Here is a 23,575-nt window from a genome sequence, read left to right on the forward strand (position 1 = left end):
TAAAACATGCACGAACATGTGCACGAACGAAAACGTGAATTTGTAAATTCCTTTAAACATAACAAATCAATTCCAAACTTGATGAAACTTTGAGAAATGTTTGCAAATGATATTTTGAACATGTTACAAAAAGAATTTTCCAATTTGCATTTCCCAATTATGAAATCTCATTATTTTGCAAAAGTGTTCAAAACATAAAAACCCAAAACCATGCATGTATATATATAACTATATATATACATAGAAATCAAATACGTGTGTGTGTATGATATTGAGCTTAAGGTACTTAACACACATAATATAAAATCTAAATTAGATTACCCAAGCTTTATCTTGATCTTCATTGTAGCTCAACTTGGTACACATGCGGATGAAGCTTGAACTTGATCTTTAACTATAAATTGCATGTTGCTTCACTCCACAATTCCGCCAACCTCCATTTGATATCGTCGTTATGGCGCAATCCATCCATCCTCCAACTACGTTGTTTGTCTACAATAAATACAAAAACACAAATACTAGACAAACAACATTAGTGGTAAATTGTTTGTTAAACATCATCAAAACAAGAAGGCCAACAATTGGTTGTCAGATGTGTAATGTTAACGTGATAGGAATTTTGTTAGGATTAGAGCAACTTTATGGACTTATCGCTCTATTGACGAGAGTCGATAAGTAGAGTTGTCAGAGGTATGATGTTAACATGACAGGAATTTGTACTTGTGATTTGAACAATATTTTAAAGACTTAGTGTCTTGCTGGGGAAGATTGCGATTTGAGCAATTTTGAGGACCTATCATCCTATTAACGAGGATTGATAAGTTGATTGTCAGAGATGTATTGTTAATGTGACAAATTGAGAGTGATGCAAACTGAATTCATACTCCGTGGGGATGTTAATCATTAGAAGTGTAATGTTAACTCGACGATGTTTGTAGACCTGTCATCCTATTGAAGAGGATTGATAGGAAGATTTGTTACTCTTAATCTACTGGATTTTAAGCAATCAACCCCCAGTCTTGATTAAGACTTAGCAGGGGAATAATTTTACAGTTGACAGGGTTGTTTTGTTGAACATGATAACTTAGAAGATTTGTTACTCTAAATCCAAGGGATTCCAAATAAACCAACCCCCATTCTTGAACAGGTACAGGGGGAAAGGGGTAGACATAGCACATCGCCTAGTAGGCCACTATCCGTCAAGTCGTTCGGTGACATTGGAGTATAACGACTATGATTGGAATAGAGGTACGTCACACGACAGGTCGCTATTTGAAGAGTTTGGCTATTAGAGATAACTATTAACATGATAGTTTTGGTGGACCTGTTATCCTATTGAAGAGGATTAGTGAGGGGGAGGGAGAGGAGGGGGGGATTTAGAGAAAATGGACTATCAGAGGTAATCATTAACGTGATAGTTTTGGTGGACCCGCCATCCTATTGAAGGAGATTAGCTTCAGTGGCCGTAGTATCTTCCCCTTCTAATTGGGAAGATTGGGCGTGATCCCATTGCTCAGGTTAATCCTGCTTACTTTGCTTTTCAGGTTTAACTCTGGCAATAATTTTTTAGTCCTATTCACCTTGAGAGATTAGTTGTGTCCAGGAACGATATTCTGTAATCTTCATTTGTGCTAGAATGTTGGTCTGCAAGTTGTGTCGACAGGTCTCTACTAGGGTAGACTGTGTCATATCCGACGAACATCAGAGAGCCATGCTTCAGAACCTCTTGACGAAGGCTTTGACGGACTTCCTCTTATTCTTCTTAGTGGTGAGAAGGGTATGGATGGAGATTTCTGTATCGTCTTCAAAGAATATTGACAAGAAGAGTTTCTCTAGATCCTCCCACTTTTAGATACATCCCGCAGGCAGTTTCATAAACCCTTTAAAGGCAACCCCCTTGAGGATGCCAATGAACAAACAAGCTAGTATAGCATCGTTCGATATCACATTCCTAGTCTGTGACTTAAAATGATAGATGTGTTGGTTTGATGATCTCGTGCCGTCAAAAGTTTGTAGCGTTGGGACTTTAAACTTTGGAGGATAAGATGTTGTATCCCATTCAGCATAATATATTTGGGGTTGTGAGATTGTAACATTGAGTTGAGCTTAATTGAGTTCTCACCTTATTTAGACAACAATCATTTGATTTGTTGAGCGCTAATTTGTGAGGTCACTTTGTATTGCACAAGTACACCAAGAGGAGTGTAGAGGTATGAGACGTAGTCGGTCCCAAGAGGAATAGGGTCAGTGGTAATGCCTAAAGGGTAGGTCATAATTCTGAGCACTTGAGGGAGACACGTGAGAGGCTAACACTTGAGGTAGGATTTGTGTAGTTATATTATGAGATTGTAAACGTTAATCAGTGAGCGTTAAAAACCGATATTATGTGGTGTAAACATTATTCGGGTGAGCATTGAAAACCTGGTGTGATAGTGGATTTCTTCCCGGGAGTGAGGAGCGGAGATGTAGGATGGAAGGTCCGAACTCCTTGATTATTTGCTTGTGTTTGAGTTTGCTTTGGCGTTTCATTTGTGCTTGGTGTTTATTACATTCTTGTCACCATTGTCAATTGCTCTTTGTTTATATTGTCCACTATCTTGCTTATATTGCTTTGTGTTTATATTACCCTTAGTTTCATATCCTTACATATTAAGTGTTGCATATCTAATTTTCTAGGATATTTGTTAATAAGTTTTTAATTGGTATTTAATCGGATTAGATTAGCATAAACCCTATTCACCCCTCTCTAGGGTTCCTTCCTAGTGGTATTAGGGGCTAACAAACATAACATCATTTTTTGGGCCTATCGCTCTATTGAAGAGAGTCGATAAGTTGATTTGGTTGTCAGAGGTGTGATGTTAACATGACAGGTTTCTGGACCTATCACTCTATTGAAGAGAGTCGATAAGTTGATTGTCAGAGGTGTGATATTAACGTGACAGAATTTTGTTACGATTTGAGAAACTTTGAGGACTTATCATCCTATTAAAGAGGATTGATAAGGTGATTGGTTGTCAGAGGTGTGATGTTAACGTGATAGGAATTTTGTTGCGATTAGAGCAACTTTGAGGACTTATCGCTCTATTGACGAGAGTCGATAAGTAGAGTTGCCAGAGGTATGATGTTAATGTGACAGGAATTTGTACTTATGATTTGAACAATATTTTGAAGACTTAGCGTCTTGCTAGGGAAGATTACGATTTGAGCAATTTTGAGGACCTATCATCCTATTGACAAGGATTGATAAGTTGATTGTCAGAGGTGTATTGTTAATGTGACAAATTGGGAGTGATGCAAACTGAATTCATACTCCGTGGGGATGTTAATCGTTAGAAGTGTAATGTTAACTCGAAGATGTTTGTAGACCTGTCATCCTATTGAAGATGATTGATAGGAAGATTCGTTACTCTTAATCTAGTGAATTTTAAACAATCAGAGATAACTGTTAACGTGATAGTTTTTGTGGACCCACCATCCTATTGAAGAGGATTGGTGGGGAGGGGGGGATTTAGAGAAAATGGACTATTAGAGGTAATCATTAACGTGATAGTTTTGATGGACCCGCCATCCTATTGAAGGGGATTAGTTTCAGTGGTCGTAGTATCTTCCCCTTCTGATTGGGAAGATTTGGCGTGGTCTCATTGCTCAGGTTGATCCTTCTTACTTTGCTCTTCAGCTTTAACCCTGATAATAATTTTTTGAGCCTTCTTTAGAAAATAAGGATTCGCAAAATTAAGAAAATAAGGAACATTGTCTTCTTTAGAATAGGATTCGCAAAATATAGTTTTGAAAAACTTTTCCAAGAAACACCTATTCAAAAGTTGCCGTTGTGGAGAATTAATTGAAAATTTGAGATTTAATTGAAAAAAAAAATTTAAGGATGAAATACAATATCTTTATTGCTTTAAACCACTTGTATCATTGTGGATGAATTCCACCACATCAGCCGGAATTCCCTCTATTCATATAGAAGGTTCCTCAAGGCGGGAGGCGAGTTTAGCCAAAGCATGAATACCTCTGTTGCTCCTCCAAAATATCACCCGCTAGTCCTCTGATTTCAGGACTTCAATGAATGGGTAGGATTAGATTCAATCTCCCTCGCAGCGAAGCCTGCTTTAAGACTGTGTTCAGGCTCCATCTCAGGCTAACTGCTTCGGCGACCAATGTGTTCACCATCACTTCCATTCTTCTTGAACCTGCATCATGAACTCCCCGCAATATTTTGAATGACCATGCCTGACCCTAACTAACTTAACCTGGTAAAGATCACTCCATGACTTTTGGGCCTCAAGGAAATCCTTTCGCATAGTTAAAAGCATCTCAACAGGTTTGATATGATTGGGAGGGGTATTTGAAAGTACCTTTTTGTTCCGTGACCACCAAGTTGCCCATCCAAATATTAGGAAAATTTCCAAAGTTGTGGACAGTCAAACTTTGATGCATAAGATTAAACCATTTTTTGTTACGGATTGTTACGCTATAAGGAAACAACTCAAATTCTGAGAGAAGAGCATAACCAAACTTGTCTGACAACTGGACATGAGCAAAAGAGATGTCAAATTGTTTCATGAAGTCCATCTCGTGTTGGGAGGATCCCCAATTAAATCAGGTTTAAGGCTTCTAATTAGGGTTTAACAACTCCTAAACATTCGGGGTTGGTAACCCCGACTAATTAGGAAATGGGCTTAAGCTTACGTGGCATAAAACGGGTCGATTTTGGTAATTAAAAAAAAATTCGGTCGATTTTGGTAATAAAAACTCGGTTTGGGTCTACAGTGAAAATTTGTTCCTACTAGAAAAAACTGAATTTATTGGATATATTCCAACTCCATAAAGATTTCTGTATTCCTTCTTCTTCCCCAGTTCTAGAAGACTAAAATGAGATGACAATGATGTAGATAATATAATAAACGATATTTGGAAAAAAGTTAACTTGTACCTGAATTTTCTATTGTTTACCCAATGTTATACACCCTCAATAGTAAAACTATTAGCTTAAATACCCTAAAGTTTTAAAAAGTTGTACTTTAGTACCCTCGGTAGTGCAAACATAATAATCCCCCCGCAATATCCTCATGCAATGCTCGCATGCTATTTTAGAATATTTCAACCCTTTTTTTCCCCTGCTAAATCTATTGTTAAACAAATCAAAATTCTAGTTCAAAAACATCTTAAGTCTATCTTGAAATATGAATTTGCTAGGTTTAACAATAGACTTAACAAAAATTAAGTAAGGGTTGAAATATTTTGAAAATAGCATGGGAGTGTTGAATGAGAATTTTCGGGGGAAATTCTCATGTTTGCATAACCAATGGTACTAAAGAGCAAGCTTTTGAAACTTTAGGGGATTTAAGCGAAGAGTTTTAGGGCTTTGAACCCTAGTTTTACAAGAGAGAAGAAATCGAAGAGGGAAGAGCTGAATCAATGGGGAGCAGCAAGAGGAGCGATTACATGGCGGAGGAGGAGGACAGGATGGCCAGCTTCGCTCAGATTCCGACGAGCTTCGGCCATAGCGATTACATGGCGGAGGAGGAGGACAGGATGGCCAGCTTCGCTCAGATTCCGACGAGCTTCGGCCATGAGCTCAGAGCTTGTCTCCGCTGTCGACTCGTCAAGACCTACGATCAGGTCTCTCTCTCTCTCTCTCTCTCTCTCTCTCTCTCTCTCTCCTTGTCGACTCGTCAAGACCTACGATCAGGTCTCTCTCTCTCTCTCTCTCTCTCTCTCTCTCTCTCTCTCCTCCCCAACTGAATTAGCAAGAAAAGAGTCATATGTGGGCTGAACAATGTATGAAAATATGTTGTAGAAAGATTTGAAAACTTGCTCCCAGTAGACTAAGCGAATGAAGTTTATTGTACCAAAGACATAATGATCGACTCCAGAAGAAGCCTTTTAGCTTGATGTTATGATTTTGATTGATTACATGATAAATTTTAACCACCTTTTTCTGTTGTTGCATTGTTTAAATGTGTACTTACGAGGAAAGTTTCTACCATATATGCTTGTAATCTTTACATCCTATTTTTTTTGGGTCACCTCTTTTTGCTACGAGCATTTCCAACAGCTTCCCCATTTCCCACGTTTGGAGAATTTAGTTTTTGGTCTAACAGATTCTCCATTTCATTCCCCAAAATAGGGATGGACTAACAGATTCCCCATTTCATTCCCCAAAATAGGGATGGAGAAGAAAAAATGGGGAAGCTTCTCCAAATCTCCAGCATTCTCCAAAATTTTGGAGGAAAAAAGAGATTCTTCAAAATGAGAAAACTGTTGGAGTTGGTGTAAAAATAATTTAGAGAATATGACTTTTGCTTCCCCATTTTGGAGAAAATTTTGGAGAAGCTGTTGGAGATGCCCTTATCATGAATTCTTTACAGTATCCTATCACCCAAATCAAAAGTGTCGTTTGCCCTTGCTCTTGTGCTTGTTTCTCTTTCGTCTTTTCTTTGGATACTCAGAAGTGATAACCTCTTTTGATGGCTTATCCAGTTCAGAGAGTCGGGCTGTGAAAATTGCCCGTTCTTGGATATGGAAAAGGAGCATGATAATGTTGTCAACTGCACTACTCCGAACTTTACAGGGTAGGCCTTGATTTATATTCGTGTGATTTTCATCAGTTACGCGTCAATTTTTTTTTCCTTCATGTGTGGAATATGATTGCATTACAGCAGATAAATGTTTTACTTGGGAAGTTTCAGTGTTGGATGACTGAGATTTATTAGCGCACGACACAATTCTGGTTGTCTTGAGACTAGCATCTTATGATGTTCATGGATAGGTTAAATGTTGTTCCTTACATCTATTTAGGTGGTCTGGTTGAACGTTTTAATATGTCAATTCAAATTAATTCTTGTATGTGAGACTATTGACATAAGTGAATATTTTAATATCTGCATTCTAAATAAATGCGTGCGAGCCCCTGTGAATGTCATTGTCAATGACATTCAGTCATTCACTGGTGAGTGTTCTTGATTTCAATATGAGATTTGGAAGTTAAAACTTATTGTTGGTGTTACTTACTCAGAGGATATTTTTGTATAAGATCTGCAACTATTTGTGAAATAAGTAATAAGTAACCAATTTTTTTTTGGAACTAATAGAAACAATGAAAAAAATTATTGGTTCTTTTCGTCTTCAATTTTCTTCGCATCATTTTCACAATTTTCAGACACTTGATTACATATGAGTTTTTTTTATTTATCAATGCTAAAAATTTGTTTTTGAACCTATTAATAAAAATTGAGATTTAGTAACGTGTGCACATAAATGTAGCAGCTTCACTTCTGGATCTTTTTTAAGCCCGTCGTTTATTTTAAGCTTGATATTTTGATAATTTTGATATGCTCCTTTAAATTAGACTACAATGTTGTAATAAAATTACAAACAAGCACAGTACAATTTATACATGTTCTGGGTGCGTTGAACGAGAGAGGGACATGGGACTTGTTTCAGAGGGAAGGGGCAAGGGGTGGGGGGAAAGGATGGGAGGGGTTGATATTCAATTTCTATGTAAATATTTTATGGAAAACTTATTATGATGACGTTTAATAAAGGAAAGACTTTTCTATGATAAAACTGTTTATGTGAACAATCTACTTTATAAATGTCAAGTGTATAATAATTCCTAATTAGTATTTTAGCCATGTTTGTCACTTGGCGAAGCTGTAAGATTAAGCCTTGCATATTCAATTTATCAAGAATTGAGTGCTAATGAATTAAGCAAAGTATGCAAAGCTTCAGTTACAAATGAATGTATGTTTTGTGCAAATCTCTCCTTCAATTGCTGACTTTTCAAAAATTGTTATTGTTAGTGCTATCAACCTATATAAAAAATTCTCTTTAGTGATATATGCAAAGAACTCTGAAGTCTCCCTGTACTCTTTATTTGTTTAAAGGACATGTGAATGCATGATAGGAGGAATTTTGATTCCTTTGCCTATGATGTCCAAATGCACAGTATGTAATAATGTATTTAATAAGCTGATTATTTATGCTAAGATCTTTACGTAAAATGGTAGCTATGTTTATATCAGACTTCAGTCATTGTTAAGACCCTCTAAAACAACTTATTTCTTACAAACACAACAAAATTGCTCTAGATATTGAAATTTTGGAAATGGGAAAAGAAATTAAGTAGACATCTCAAAGCCAAACAAGCTAGAAGTTTAGGTTATGTGGACGAAGCAATAAGAGAGCTTTTTTGCATAATGTCAGTCCCCAGTTTCTTTCAGTTTGATTATCTTAATTGATATTCGCTTGTTATTGTTGTTTTGCTTTGGACATTTTTCTTTATAAGTTTCTAGTTTAAAGTAAAAGAAGGGATAAAAACTGGAGTGATCCTTGATTTCCTTGTCCACAGGATTATTTCTGTCATGGAACCAAGTAGAAGTTGGGCGGCTCGATGGTTGAGGATAGGTAATTGTCACTGTGCAACCATGAAATTGTTTTCTGGAGCAGTAAATGTTTTGCGAGCCCAAATGGAATGCTTTTTTTTAATCATACATTTTGTATTGTGGAGAAGAGCTTGGTTAGCCAAATTAATTCAAAAGTTACTCTGCAGCATGTTATATTAGATTAAATTTTAGGAGAAATCATAATCTTTGTAACAATAACAGAGAAACCATTGCATAGGAGACTTTAACTTGTAGAAAGGTCCTAAATATGTCGAACTCTTTTTTGGGATCGATTTTATCTCATAGGTGCTCCTCTAAAATTTCGGCGGTTTATACCATGAAGTTTGTATTGCCCTCTGCAGGGATAACCAAATAGTTCAACAAAATTCTGAGCATTTAGTTATATCAAAATTAAATTTGAGAAATCACGCGCTTTATACAGTAAAGGAGAAAATATTTCCACACAAAGCATTTGCTTCTGGAATCGTACTAAATATTCACTTTTGTGGGATCAATTTCACTTGAAGTTACACTTCTAACCTTTTGTTGATGCGTGAAATATTTGTTGCCATCCACAGGACGGTTTATCCCTGGTTGTTATACACTCGCAGTCTCTGAAGAGCTTCCTGAGGAATACCAGGTACATTCCCTGACCTTAACTATTCTCTCTCTTACAATGGCGTTTGAAATCTTACGAGCTGCTTACTTCGAATGCAGAACATCTGCGCTGACAACAACGTGCAGTATGCCCCTCCAAAGCGTACGTGAAGATCTCAGTTGCGTCCAGTCCTCATTTGAGAAACCAGTTGCAGTTTTTTGATGTTAGCCTATGTACGCGTATATGTTGTACCCTTTATTATGAATCAAGGGGCATCATTTTAACTCATCTTTGAAAGGCAGATATGATGTTTTAGTACTAGTCACCAGTTGTGCTTCAGTTTGTACATTTGACCGAGTTCAGACGCATTTTTGCTCGCACACTTGTGTTGATGGTTTTCGGTTGACAGTTCAAATCTGAACCGTTTGGGTTGATGCGCGCCTAGTATTCTGCTTTGGTACACAATTACCCTTTTAACCTCTCGAGTATTGCTTGGAAATGGATGCGAATTTCTGCGACTTGATTTTGAATTACGAAGGAGCCCCCTGAATCTGCAAAGAACTTGCGTCACTGTTATGCAAGAGTGGGGTACTCGATCTCAGCTTGATAAGCGGTTCAAGGGGAAAGATTGGAGGAAAATTTAGACTTAACGGGAGGTACCTAATTCTCTAGTTAAGTTTGTTCTTATTAGTGGGGTCCGTAATTTCTTTAAACCTTTCATTGAATTTACTTGATCTATTGTACGAGAGATCTAAAGAGGGGGCGAAAATATTTAATGAGCTAGTCAAATTGCACGCTAGACACAAAATGGTCCACAATTTACGTAAGACACGTTAAGTCAATTATAATCTTCTGAAAACAATGTAGTTAACAAAAATCCAAAACGCCATGACATTAGAAAAACACCTATGAGGCTAGGGGTGCTAAACCGTATCCGTATCCGAGAAGATATCCGTAACCGTATCCGTTAGGATACGAATATGGTTACTCAAATCTATAACCAATAGGTTATGGTTACGGATATGGTTTTGTAGTAAAATATCTGTATCCGTATCCGAAATATCCGAATACATATTAGTCATACTCTTACGATAGTTTCGATTCTGAGATTATGGATTTGTGGTTAATTTTGATGATCAATATGTTTAATCTTAACTTTTTAATGAGAAATGATAGAGGCACACTCTCCACCACACCTCCCCTCCTGCTACAGTGCACCGGGGCCCACTTGAGATTTAAAATTTAAATCTCAAGTGGCCCCCGGTGCACTGTAGCAGGAGGGGAGGTGTGGTGGAGAGTGTGCCTCTAGTGCCTCTCTTTTTTAATTATAATGGACATATTAACAAACTCTTTTGTATCACATGAACTATGTTTTTCTCAATACTATCTAGTTTTCTCATATCTGTTTTGTATCTGCATGCATATCCGCTTATATATCCGAATGTATATCCGTAACCGTATCCGATTTTAGCGGATATGGTTATAAATTTTTATTATCGAGGTATATCCATATCCGTATTCGTATCCGAGATGGGTAAGCGGATATGAATATGATAAGCATCATATCCGAACCGTATCTGGACCGAATGCACCCCTATATGAGGCTGTAGCTACATGCCGCATTTGCAAATAACAAAATTTTAAAATTGAGCCGAACGAAACAACATGTAATTTTAATTATTTTTGCTAGCCTGTTATTTGATAAATTTGGACGAAGCCCAGATAAACCTTGAAGCCCGATCCAGAACATTCGAATTTAATGCAGACGACACGTAAGCCCGCAACAATTCCGCGGCAGGCCCGACTCCCTTTGTGCTCGTCCTTCCTCCGCCCGCTCGGAACCCTAACCCTAATTTTCTCTCTCTCTCTCTCCTCGATCATCGGCGAGATGTCGCACTTCGGCCGGTCCGGTCCTCCCGACATCAAGGACACCTTCTCCCTCCTCGTCCTCAACATCACTTTCCGTAAGTGCCCCTCTCTCCGTCTCTTTCTTCATTTTTCTTCTTCTTTGTTTCTAATTATGTATTGATTTTGTGGACAGGGACTTCGGCTGATGATCTCTTCCCCCTTTTCGATAAGTACGGAAAGGTCGTTGATATCTTCATTCCTAGGGATCGCAGGTATATTGATTCTCTCTCTCTCTCTCTCTCTCTCTCTCTCTCTAATTAGATTTTTGAGAAATTTCTCTTTTTTGGGGATTTTTTTGAATGATATTTTGTTGATTGAAGGACTGGAGAATCTCGAGGGTTTGCGTTTGTGAGGTACAAGTACGCCGATGAGGCGCAGAAAGCTGTGGACAAACTTGATGGCGAGTTCTTATCTTCTTTTATTTATTTATTTATTTTAATTTCTTACCTCATTTTTCCCCCCTTGTTGATTTGTTTTTATTTTCTTTTTTATTTTGTTGTAATTGTAATATGTTTTTTTTGCCTCGATGTTATTATCTTGTTAATTTGTTTTTACAGGGAGGACTGTGGATGGAAGAGAAATCATGGTGCAATTTGCGAAATATGGTCCTAATGCAGAGCGAATGTAAGTTACGAGTTCTGATTCGCGATTGTTGTGGTTGATTATGATGATGATGATGTTTTTCTTCTTTGTTAGTGCAGCCTTTACTAGTTTTGCGTTGATTTTTTGATTGATGTTGTTGTCTAGGATTTTGTTTTCCAAAATCGAATAGGTGTTTTTCCATTACAATGGTCAAATTAAGAGCTTGATGCAAAGCCTCTTTTGACCAATTTTTGCTACTTTTAGTGCTTGGGGAAAAGATCAGGAACCATGATTGTGAGCAGATATTTGTTTTGCTCTTTTCTACTGAGCAATGACCCTGATACTTGTTTACTTTCCTACCTGTTAGTGCACTCGTTACCCTTTTCATACAGTACATCCATGTTTGTGAGCAGATGTTTGATGGTATTTTTTCAAAGTGGTAGAGTGGTGAATGCCGTTGTTTATATTTATGACAGATTCTGTCTACAACTTCTTTTTAAATTGTAAATTAACAGGAAAAACTACTAATTTGAACGTTGTAGTTTCGTGCTTCATTGAAACTTAATAGTTGATATATGCCCTGTGGATGTATAACCTTCGGCTGAGTCTTGTCTGTACATTGACATGACAAATTAACCATTTGAAATGAACTGCAGTTTTATTGGCGAGTTTTCATCTGTATGCTTGTGAAAAAATAGATTAAAATAACAAAATGGGTCTTGTACTTTTTTCTTGTGACCATATAGATTTGTAATTTTTAAACATCGGCTGCTATCTTTTTACGTTTCAATACTAATTTTTACATGATTTCTTGCTCAGTTAGATCCTTAGAACTTCGTTAAATATTAAAAATAATTTTCTCATCTAAAGAGGATAGAAGGAAACTCTATACAAAAGATACAAGCATATCAACATCTTCCTTGTAGAAATAAAGTATCCTAGGAGCTGAACATGGAAATGTTCTAGTTGTCTGAATTGAATGATTGTTTTAAACTTTTGTTTAAAAATTTCTGGTTAGTAATGCTTAGGGGGGGTTATTCATTGATGTAATTTGGGGTAAATTGGGGTAAATTGTTCCAATGGGGTAATTTTACCCAATGGAATAATTTTGAGTGGGATAAAATGGGGTAAAATGGGATAATGGGACAATTTGAGTGGGACAATTGGTATGACATCTTTTTATAATATTATATTTATAGCTCAATTAAGTTCAAGTTTAACTTGATATAACATTAAATGATTAAATAAATAATAGTTATAATATACAATAATATTATTTTTTAAGATTATTTTAATATAAAATATTAAAAATAATATAATAATATTAATAATATTAATATTAATCAATTTTTAAATATTTTGATATTTATTTTAACTATTATGCTATATTATTTAGTCATTCATACATCTATTACAATGATGATGATAAAGTCTCAATTATTACAAATAAAGTCTCAATTAGTAACTTAAATCTTAATTATTACAAATATAATTTACCGTCATATAACTTTGCTCTAGACTCCTTGGGTACGTTTGTCCCATCCTCCCACATTGTGTTTGCTATTTGTTCTCTCCAACGTGATACAGCTGTCCGTTGTGCTTGTTGAGTTTGTAGGTCATCGTCCTCATCAGAATCACAACCATCAATCGGAGCAACATTGCGTGGTGTCTCTGGAGGAAGATCAGAAACTTCAAAGTCATCGTTGGAGTTCTCCATCTTCAGAAAATTATGCAGACCGGTACATGCCCAGATCATACTTTTTTGAGTCTCATATGGAAAACCTGGAAGTTGAGACTTAAAAATAGTAAACCTAGACTTAAAAATGCCAAAAATACGTTCAATACAATTTCTAAGGGCTAAATACCCATATTGGTATTTTAATTCAACCCCATTTCCCAACAATGTATTTTAATTAGGAAATTCGGCGATAAGACATTTTAATTGAATAAAATTACCATTTAGGTCCTTTTTCTCGTCGGCGGCCACTTTTCCGGCGAAACTCATCACGTGCGTTGCACGTGGGGGCTTAATCTGTGTTTAAGATGCTGATTTAGCTCTGTTTTCTGACGTGGCAGAGAATTAACTCTCTCTCTCTCTCTCTTCTCTCTCTCTCTTTCTCATCTTCTTCCCCTCATTCTCAGATCCACAAAGAACCCTCTCCGACCGTCGCCGGCAAGCCAGCACGACCGCCTCCATAACGGGGTTCGAGCTGAGGCGGTGAAGGAGGCTGACGGCGGTGAGGAGATGGAGGCGCTGGTTGGGGTCGAAGCCTCTCTGATGAAAAACTCCAGCTGCCCAACGTAAGCAAAGGCCTCGCCGGTGCCCACCAGGAAGTACTGAGGAACAAGCCAGAAACAGCTGATCTTTACGCCGCGCTCGACCTAAAACCGCCTCCTCTTGTTCTCAACGACAGCGGACGTAGCCATTGCCAGCATTCCGAACACGAGCCCAATGGCGATGCGCTGGAGGCTGGTCATGCCTTGAACGTTGTGCGTGAACTTGCGGGCGAAGGGGATGAGGAGTCTTACGTTGAGAGAAGTTATCAGGAGGATCGTGAGGAAGAGGAAGACGGAGAGCGAACCTGAGAATGAGGGGAAGAAGATGAGAAAGAGAGAGAGAGAAGAGAGAGAGAGAGTTAATTCCCTGCCACGTCAGAAAACAGACCTAAATCAGCATCTTAAACACAGATTAATCCCCCACGTGCAACGCTGGCCGCCGACGAGAAAAATGACCTAAATGGTAATTTTATTCAATTAAAATGTCTTATCGCCGAATTTCCTAATTAAAATACCTTGTTGGGAAATGGAGTTGAATTAAAATACCAATATGGGTATTTAGCCAATTTCTAAGTGATGCATGTTGATGGTTGAATAACTCATGAGCATTGCGTGGTCGCTGACGGTTGTTAGCTGGGCCAAACTCTTTAAGGTGGTACCTCGTACCCCGATACTCGTGACTAGACCTCCTATTTGTGCAGTCATGTTGATAATGCGAATGAGGAGATAATCAGCAGTATCCTCATGAAATAGCAAAACAGAGACATTTTGATTATCTTCCATCCTGTATTAATCATGAAATCAAAAAATAGTAAGATTTTCAATACAAGATATTCACCAAATCACATTTATATGTACATGTGCTTAAACATAAATCAAGAATTCCATCACTACAAGAATTCCATCACACAAACAGTAATCAAGTCACTGGACTCCCTGTAACACAAACTAGCATATGCAAAATACAAAAGATAAGCATAGTGATTATAATCAGAACATGTGCAAAATACAAAACATTCTGATTATAAATCAGAACATGTACATGTGCTTACATCAACTCCAAAAGATAATGCAAACAACTATCCAAAAGCATTCATGTGCTTAACATAAAAGTCCAAAAGCATATAACTAACATCTATGTTCCCAAAAGCATATAACATAATAGTCATTAATAAGCATAGTGATTGTCGTCATTTGGAAATACTCCAGTCAGACGCCAAATCATAAACCTTCTCCTTTGATCATCATTCATCTTCACCTCCTCCACTAAAAGTCTCAGTAGCTCTCTATTCTCTTGCTCTGACCATATTACATAGTCATAATTAGCTTTTTCGGCCCTCTCACCGTCTTGAGAGTACTCTTCCATAGTTTGAGATTCCGAAGTAAAATTCATCCTACAACGCAAGAGGAATCACTTATAACAAACAACTTTAGCACTTATAACAACATTTATGTTCATGATAACAAACAATGTTCAGACTGTAACAATCATGCAAAACATCATGATAACAAACAACGTTCAGACTGTAACAATCATGCAAAACATCATGATAACAAACAAATATAACATCATGTTCATCCATTTATAGCCTATATAGCCTATATAGCCTATATTCAGAATATTTGAACTAAGAGGATTAAACTACGACGAGCCGATCCTGGTGCATGCTGGCTTGAGCCTGATGTCTGATCTTCCTAGTTTAAGATTTTAACTAGTATCAAAGGCCAATTTCTACTGAAGGAGAGAAATGGTTTAATTTCCAAAACTAAAAATGGCTTTGATAGTATATTAATTAGTAAGGAGTGAATCTCATGATATGATCTGGGCTTCCTCACAATAAACTATAAGGTTCTGGTCTTTTGCTAACCAAATCAAGTCAAGAATCAAAAGGAAAATTTGTAAATTTTAGTAACTTGCATTTAGGTATATTCGTATAAGGTCCTGGCTCTTTCACTTGGAGCAAATTTTGTCTCCAGGATCAAGTTATGTTTGCACATTCAACTTTTACTTGGTGTTGTTTTCTTTTTCTTCTCTTTTCTATCTTTCGATTACACAAAACTTTTGGCCATATTGAATTTCTATCTTTCGATTACACAAAACTTTTGGCCATATTGAATAGTTGCATGTGTACTTACATAGTGTACGCTGGTGCACATGCTGCTCTGCCTGATTTTTGTGGGATCAGAATGAGGATGAAATAGATCCTAGAGACAAAGGTACTTGATGGACGGTTGAGTTGATAACATATTCAGGATATATATTTACTTTTACATATAAAAATCACTCTACTTGCTAAGAAAGAATCCTGATTGCCTATTAATTTGTCTCCTTCTAGCTGCTGGTATATAATAGTTTTTACATATAAAAAATCACTCTTCATGCTAAGAAAGAATTATGAGAGCCTGTTAATTTGTCTCCTTGTAGCTGCATGTATAAGTATTAACATATTCACACAACAATCCTCTGCAGCTCTACCTTTGCATGAATACATTAATTGATGAAGCAATAGTCACTCCTGACAAAACTAAGAGATTATGTATCTAGCTGCTGTTTATTAATGAACTCACTAGATAATGAACTCACCCAATAAAGTGCAACTGCTATTTATATATCAGAATCATCAAGCTGGAGATGTATTGACTTAAATTTCTCAAACTTTGTGGTGATTTTTTCATCCACAGAGACAAATATTGAAGGCAAATTGACTAAAGATGCAAATTTAAAAGTCACCTTGAGATCGCCGGAGAGGAAAACGAGAAACCCTTGAGATCGCCGGAGAGGAAAACGAGAAACCCTAGCTAGGGTTCGGCGATTGGGGGAAAACGAGAAAGGGCGACGGAGCTCGAGAACGGCAACGGAGCGGGCCCACGACCTCCAGAACGGCGACGGAGCAAGGGAAAGGACCTCGAGAACGGCGACGGCCCTGCGGGAGTTCGAGCTCGAGAACGATTTTCGTGAGAAATTTTTTCCCCCTCTTGTTCCAGGAAACGAAATGGGATAATTTTGGGGGTGGGGGCTGAAAACTCTTTATATACTTGGGGTAATTTGGGGGAAAGTGGGGTATTTGTCCCACAATTACCCCAACAAACCAATAACACCACAAAGTTGGCTCCAGTTCCAATTACACCAATGAATAACACCAAAAAGTGGTGTTCCAAAAATTATCCCATTATCCTAATAATTACACCAATGAATAACCCCCTCTTAGTTCCACAAATAGAATTACACAAAAACAATCACCTAAGCTTGTTAACCAATATGTATTTGCCTATATGCTAGCAGAGTGAGAAAGCTGTCCCAAAGATCGGGTTAGATTGCTTGCCTAGATGCTGGCCGAGTGAGAAAGCTTAACCCAAAGATCAGGTTAGATTGCTTCGAACCTCTATCATATAGAGTTTGATCAATGCAAGACACCAAACCTCGAGAGTCAGGTGGTTTGTTAGTATAATATACTTCTCACCCTCTCGAGAATATTAAGTGTATGCAATCTGCAAGGAAGTTTTTACTTTGTCTCCTGTGATCAAGAGATAGATGGTTCACCATTGTGTAAAATATATAAATCAAACCACCTACTTTTTTACCCATTGATGTTGCCTAGGAATCCATGAAAGATATGAAGAGACTTTATATATATATATATATATATATATATATATATATATATATATATATATATATATTAGTTTTTATACACGTGCAATGCACGTGATTTAATACCATGATTAAGTATTTTTGGCAGTTTGTGCTCATTTTTTTCTTTAAACTCTTACATCCCGATTATTTTTTTATGTTTGTTTAAATGGGATACACCCAATTTAAATTTTCATGTTGATATTTGAATTGACAAAAAACAAATATAATTTAAAAATAATTTGAATTTTCATATTATTTTTGACCGATATGAAACTAAGCTTTATTTGAGAAAGTATAGCATTGCAAAGTGAAAAATATTAAAATAGTGTTATACAAGGAAGGTGAATATTTAAAACCAATATGGCAAAATGATTGATTTAAAGTATGTTAAAACGATGCAAAAGAGAATATGAAGTTTATTCCTAATCATTGATAGACTTCATAAAAAAATATAAATTAAAGATTAATGCTAACTCTAGTATACTTTTATATGATAAAAACATCCACATAAGAATATAAAAGTACTAAAAAAATTCATGAAACTCCCTTCTAAAGATTCATAATTTCACTCAAAATAATTAAACTGTTCTATAAAATATTCATAAAATGTTGTTTTTATTTCTTCTATTTTATTTTTTATTGAGTTAAGATCAATCCTTCTTCAGGTTTATCATTTATCATTTCTCGGACAATTCTAGAGTATTGTCTTCATCATCTACATCAATTGTGACATCAGGTTAATTTTGTATTTTTTATGCTATTATCTTTCCTAGGCTCGTTAATTTTTTATCATCTCATTTAACTTTACAAAGAAGTCAAATGTACTTATGATGTTCAACACAAACTGCTTAAAAATATAGACTTTGATTTTTTTTCTATTTCAATGAGAATAAATATTAATTTCATATATATAAAATTCTTTGTGTTCCTAATTTATTACTTAAATAAATTAGAAGCTATCTCTTTATTTTCCTCTAAAATGAATTCTTGTGATGTGCATCCAATAATAATTTATGTTATTTCAATAATATTACCTTTGCTCTATCCCTGTCATTTTCCATAAAGATCTAAACTAACTACCTGCATTATTCATTACCAATTTCTCTTAGATTATAATATTAATATTTAATTAGAAGAACACAGTATGTAATTTATGAATACTTACTAATTTTTCTTATGTCTTCCATGGAGATTTTTTCTTCGATTAGGATAAAGTTATTAAATTATTTTTTAATGTAGCTCATTCAATGCTTCATTAATAGATATGTCTTATGTTAATGCCAATTCAAGTGATTCATTGACGTTTTCTGAATTTTAGATTTATTTCCATTACTTTTTCTTTTGCAATGGAAATAACTCAATTCTTTTAAAGTTATCTCTAAATATTCTAATAGTTTCTCCATATGTAATTCCTTGTATTCTTTTACCCTATAAATATTATTAACGTCAAAGATTAAAGTTTCTAAATTAAAATCAATTAATGCTAAGGTATAATATTATAGTGTTTTATCATTTTTATGTAATTCCTTGCAATTTTAAAACTTTTTATGGTTTTTTTTACAATACTTCATGTATTATAATATGTTATCTACTTGTAATTTCTTTATCTTAACAAACTAATATCATTTTTATGTTTTATATATTTTATTAATATTTTAGTTTTTTAAAATTGTTAAGCTAAACATGGTTCACATAGGATTAGGATAAGATATGATTATGATTAGGATAGATTAAGATATAAATAAAATATTCAAAATAGTGAATGGTAATATTGACCATTGAAAATTAGAATTTGATTATAAATAAGGTAGTTCAAACTATAAATGGGTATATTTGTCTAAAAAAGATTTTCCGAACTCGTGCTTTTATACGGAGTATGATATATACATACATACATACATATGTATATACATATGTATATTATACATATGTATATGCATATGTATATGTATATACATATGTATATGCATATGTATATGTATATGCATATGTATATGCATATGTATATGTATATACATATGTATATGTATGTATATACATATGTATATGTATATACATATGTATACGTATGTGTATGTATATATATACATATGTATATATATACATATACATATATATATATATATATATACATATACATATGTATATACATACATATACATATGTATATACATATACATATGCATATACATATGTATAATATACATATGTATATACATATGTATGTATGTATGTATATATCATACTCCGTATAAAAGCACGAGTTCGGAAAATCTTTTTTAGACAAATATACCCCTTTATAGTTTGAACTACCTTATTTATAATCAAATTCTAATTTTCAATGGTCAATATTACCATTCACTATTTTGAATATTTTATTTATATCTTAATCTATCCTAATCATAATCATATCTTATCCGATATGCACCACGCATAGTGGGTATATTGCTCTCTTAGGCATTGTAATGATTGGAGAGAATGACCAAGTCAAGATGGATTGGGTATATTCAAGGCTATCGTAGATAAACGATGGTGGTAGGATTTTGAATATTGAGAAGAATCTTTCATCTCCTGATGCTAAAAACGCCTAGATTCTGCTTAAGCGCGTGCCTAGGCGCTTGGTCAGGCGCCTAGAAGTGCCTTGCACTTTCTAAAACATTGGAAGCAATTAAACATAACTTTACACGTGGAAGTGTACATTGTTTTAGATTCAAAAAACATTTAATTTTGTTGAGGACCTGAGGTGACTAGCAATGTGTTTTGGTACCAAGTGAAGAGTGGGATACATTTGCGGATGGTGATGCACGGTGGTTGGTGTGTGCATGTGTGGTTGTTCACTCGCTTGTTGGGGAAAGTAAATAGCAAAGTGCACATCAAAATCTCACGCAACAAAATTTAGAAGATTTGAGAAGTAAGCACGGGTGTGATGCACTTGGTGATATGATTTTGCTGTGTATTTAGTCCATTCTGTGGTACAGTTCATCATTGCCAGTACAAATATGGTCATTGTTATCATCATCATTCTTGATCATATTTGCTGAGTTAATCTTTGGTGAACATACTGATTATTATGCATACTCATGTTTGTAGGAAGATTATTCATAATAGCCTTTTCTGTTAATGTCGAATAAAGATTTATTTTTTTCTCCCTGGTTGCAGTCATAAAGGAAGGATTGTGGAAGTTTCGAAGAGGTCCAGAAGCCGTAGCCCAAGACCAAGGTATGTTTTAGGACATAACTTGACTCATGGTAATCCATTGCTCTGCGCTAAACTTACCAATCTTTGTTGAGATGGACTAGCAGCTTTGTACTATTTCTCTAATGTTCGGGTTCCAAAATGTCATTCCGATAATCTTACATCTTGTTTTTTAATACTATCAAACGTAATGCTGAATTGCTGAGAGTGACATTGAATATTACGAGCAAAAGGCCCTCAAACTTTTGTATTGACACAAAATGCTGAATTGCTGAGAGTGACATTGAATATTACGAGCAAAAGGCCCTCAAACTTTTGTATTGACACAACGATACATGAATGACACTTTTCTTTAGAATATTACGAGCAAAAGGCCCTCAAACTTTTGTATTGACACAACGATACATGAATGACACTTTTCTTTAGTTACAAGGATATCATATTTCTGATTCCTAAGTAAAAGAGAGATTAAAATTTGAAATTGTTTAGACATTTGGTGTTCATATGCAGTTTTCTTTATGGATTTTGAACCGATGTTTGGCCATAAAACTTGTAATTTGTTGACATGCATCATGTGCACATCAATTGTTACACTCGGGTTTTTGCGTCAAATGATATGGGCACAACCAAATTATAGACCGGAATGAAGTTTTATCTGCCTCTAAAACTTGCCATACCAAATTGATGTCGGGTATGGAAGCTTCTATATATAGTTTCATAGTAAGACAATGGTTGAATTTAAAAAGTACGAATAGTAATGTTATTTCAGGACTTCAGATAAGCATCCATAATAGAATAGTAAGTAGTAGATGTTACAATAACATTTACTATGTTGTAGCACTTGAGGCACTTTTCTAATGTTTCTGTTAGTCCATTTTCAGGTATCGTGATGATTACAGAGATCGAGATTATAGTAGGCGAAGTCGCAGTCGAAGCAGAGAAAGGTATGGTCGTCACAGGTATCGTGATAGGGATTATCGCCGTAGAAGTAGAAGCCGCAGTATGAGCCCTGATTATTATAGAGGTCGTGGCAGAGGCAGGTATGATGATGACCGAAGGAGGAGCAGAAGTCGCTCCTTTGACAGGTAAGTTAGTGATATTTCTTATCAGCGCTTGAGTTTTTATTTTTATGAACTGCAGTATTTGTCTTATATGGATTATTATGGACAGTGCTTCCCCTGTTCGACGTAGCCTTAGTCCCCGAAGAAGCTTGTCTCCTCGCAGAACCCCTTCTTCGCCTGATAGAAGCCCAGTTAGGCGTAACCCTGCTGAAAGATCTCCAGCTTCTCGAAGTGCTTCTCCTCGTGGTCGACGTCGTGATTATCACAGCTCATCTCCACAGGGTTCCGAGGTATTTACTTTATATGATCTTGTCATGGCATCTATCTTGTCATGTACATTTCAGGGCGTTACCTCATAATTTAAATTGCTTGTCAGGATTAATGAACTACTGCTACTGGAGTGCAAACATGCTGACATCTTTCTGGAGGATTTCATGAAAGTTTTATGGTGCTTTTGGGAGCTCTGAACTGATTCAAAGGTTGTGCTTTTTCTGTCATGTCACCGTATGTTGGCTATTAGCATTTTGACTGTGTTGTGGTTGCATTGGTGCAAGTAGCTTCTTGTTGAACTCTGAAGACCTTTGTTCTTTATTTGCTTTCTTTGTTGGTTATGTTATGGTTAGTGAATCTTACTTATGATAACATGATATCCTGCACTTTTTAGTTTTGTACGAGAGTGCGTTCTAGTAGCTGATTGTCCGCAGCCTGTGACATAATGCAAATGAATGATCTTGCTGATGCTGTTTGTCGTTCTTCTTGATGATGATGATGATGATGATGTTGGTGATGATGATGATTTCCATTCATAGATGATGTTGATGATATTCGATTTGATGCTCCTGTCAGTATCTCGCTGTCCCCAACCATTTTAAGGGTTTCTTTTTCTGGACATGATCCAAGTTAACTAATTCATTATGGTGGTCCTTTGAATGGTAAGGATTGTCTTTAAGAGTCTTAACCCTTTGGTCTTTAGTTTTTACTCTAATCTTGTTCTGGTCGCTGGTGTTTTTATTTTGTGAGCTTGAAAGGAGTAATTGAGCAGTGATGACCATGCAGCTTCATGTTCTGCATTTTTCCATACGATGCGGATGTGTCATCAACCACATCTATTTCTACCCTTTTACATGTGTTGCTGATATGTGAAGGATTCGTTGCTCCATTTACACGCAAGCTTTAAAGGTGAAATACCAAAAAGCCATTTCAGCGTCAGGGATTTGTTGACAGGTCAATATGATCCTCTTTTTTCATATACATGAAAATGGATTGCTATGTCCAGATAAATTATAGCTGTACACGTGCTTTTTACTACTTATGTTGTGAATTGATAGGATTTTAATTTGAATTTTGTTATCTTTCAACATGTGGCAATGCTGCCCAAGTCGTAGCTGTGAAGTGGGGTAGATGGGGGAAAATATAGTGGAAACTGACCTGTTGGCTGCAGGATGCTGTTGCTGTCCTGTGTGACTGCAGGATGTTGTCTGCAGAGAGCAAATGTTCAACTTTCACTGGTTCTGACATTGGTATGACCATGTTATTTCTCTCATTTTGTGTGATTCGTAACATTTTATTTACACTTCTGCTATAGTAACTGAGACTAGTTATGAGAAATTCTGATTACTAAAGGGTTGCCATTCGTAGCCTAGATTGCATATGCTTGCTTGCTTATTAGCGATGTATTATGAGAAATGTGTAGGTTTGTGTATTTTTAGCCAATATTTGTAAGACTATTTGTGAATGTTGTGGTGTATCCTGTGTAGAATTTCTGATATAGATAACACGCCAAATTATTGAATGTGGTAGAGCCTTAGATAGCTTAGTGTGGTTTCAGTATTTGTGAATGTTGCGGTGTATCCTGTGTAGAATTTCTGATATAGATGACACGCTAAATTATTGAATGTGGTAGAGCCTTAGATAGCTTAGTGTGGTT

General features: G+C 35.9%; 2 protein-coding genes across 9 annotated transcripts; both read left to right on the forward strand.

Moving 5' to 3' along the window:
* LOC109850911 (transcription elongation factor SPT4 homolog 2-like) lies at positions 5,378-9,435 on the forward strand. Its single transcript, XM_020420994.1, has 6 exons — positions 5,378-5,451; positions 5,521-5,628; positions 6,490-6,581; positions 8,360-8,415; positions 8,972-9,033; positions 9,111-9,435. The coding sequence occupies exons 1-6, from the start codon at positions 5,425-5,427 to the stop codon at positions 9,159-9,161; spliced, it is 396 nt and encodes a 131-aa protein (XP_020276583.1). The 5' UTR covers positions 5,378-5,424; the 3' UTR covers positions 9,162-9,435.
* Positions 10,761-23,416, forward strand: LOC109851084 (serine/arginine-rich splicing factor SC35-like). 8 transcript variants are annotated; one of them, XR_002249685.1, is made up of 9 exons: positions 10,761-10,955; positions 11,033-11,111; positions 11,220-11,299; positions 11,457-11,523; positions 20,552-20,611; positions 21,469-21,672; positions 21,758-21,938; positions 22,025-22,580; positions 22,669-23,416. XR_002249685.1 is itself a non-coding variant. In XM_020421190.1 (8 exons), exons 1-8 carry the CDS (start codon positions 10,880-10,882, stop codon positions 22,028-22,030), a joined length of 753 nt encoding a protein of 250 aa, XP_020276779.1. In that variant the 5' UTR covers positions 10,761-10,879; the 3' UTR covers positions 22,031-23,383. The 8 variants fall into 8 exon arrangements, 1 of the variants encoding a protein (XP_020276779.1); XR_002249686.1 differs by having other exon boundaries at positions 22,677-23,416; XR_002249687.1 differs by having other exon boundaries at positions 22,705-23,416.

The sequence above is a fragment of the Asparagus officinalis genome, chromosome 7 (genome assembly GCF_001876935.1).
Source record: "Asparagus officinalis chromosome 7, Aspof.V1, whole genome shotgun sequence".
Lineage (NCBI taxonomy): Eukaryota > Viridiplantae > Streptophyta > Magnoliopsida > Asparagales > Asparagaceae > Asparagus > Asparagus officinalis.

Bases quoted from the DNA above. Each gene is read 5' to 3' on its own strand.
- LOC109850911 (XM_020420994.1), top strand. From the start codon at position 5,425: ATGGGGAGCAGCAAGAGGAGCGATTAC. The intron at 8,416-8,971 runs GTAATTGTCACT...TGCCATCCACAG, and splicing joins GGCTCGATGGTTGAGGATAG to GACGGTTTATCCCTGGTTGT. The intron at 9,034-9,110 runs GTACATTCCCTG...CTTCGAATGCAG, and splicing joins AGCTTCCTGAGGAATACCAG to AACATCTGCGCTGACAACAA.
- LOC109851084 (XM_020421190.1), top strand. From the start codon at position 10,880: ATGTCGCACTTCGGCCGGTCCGGTCCTCCCGACATCAAGGACACCTTC. The intron at 11,112-11,219 runs GTATATTGATTC...TGTTGATTGAAG, and splicing joins TTCATTCCTAGGGATCGCAG to GACTGGAGAATCTCGAGGGT. The intron at 11,300-11,456 runs GCGAGTTCTTAT...TTGTTTTTACAG, and splicing joins AGCTGTGGACAAACTTGATG to GGAGGACTGTGGATGGAAGA.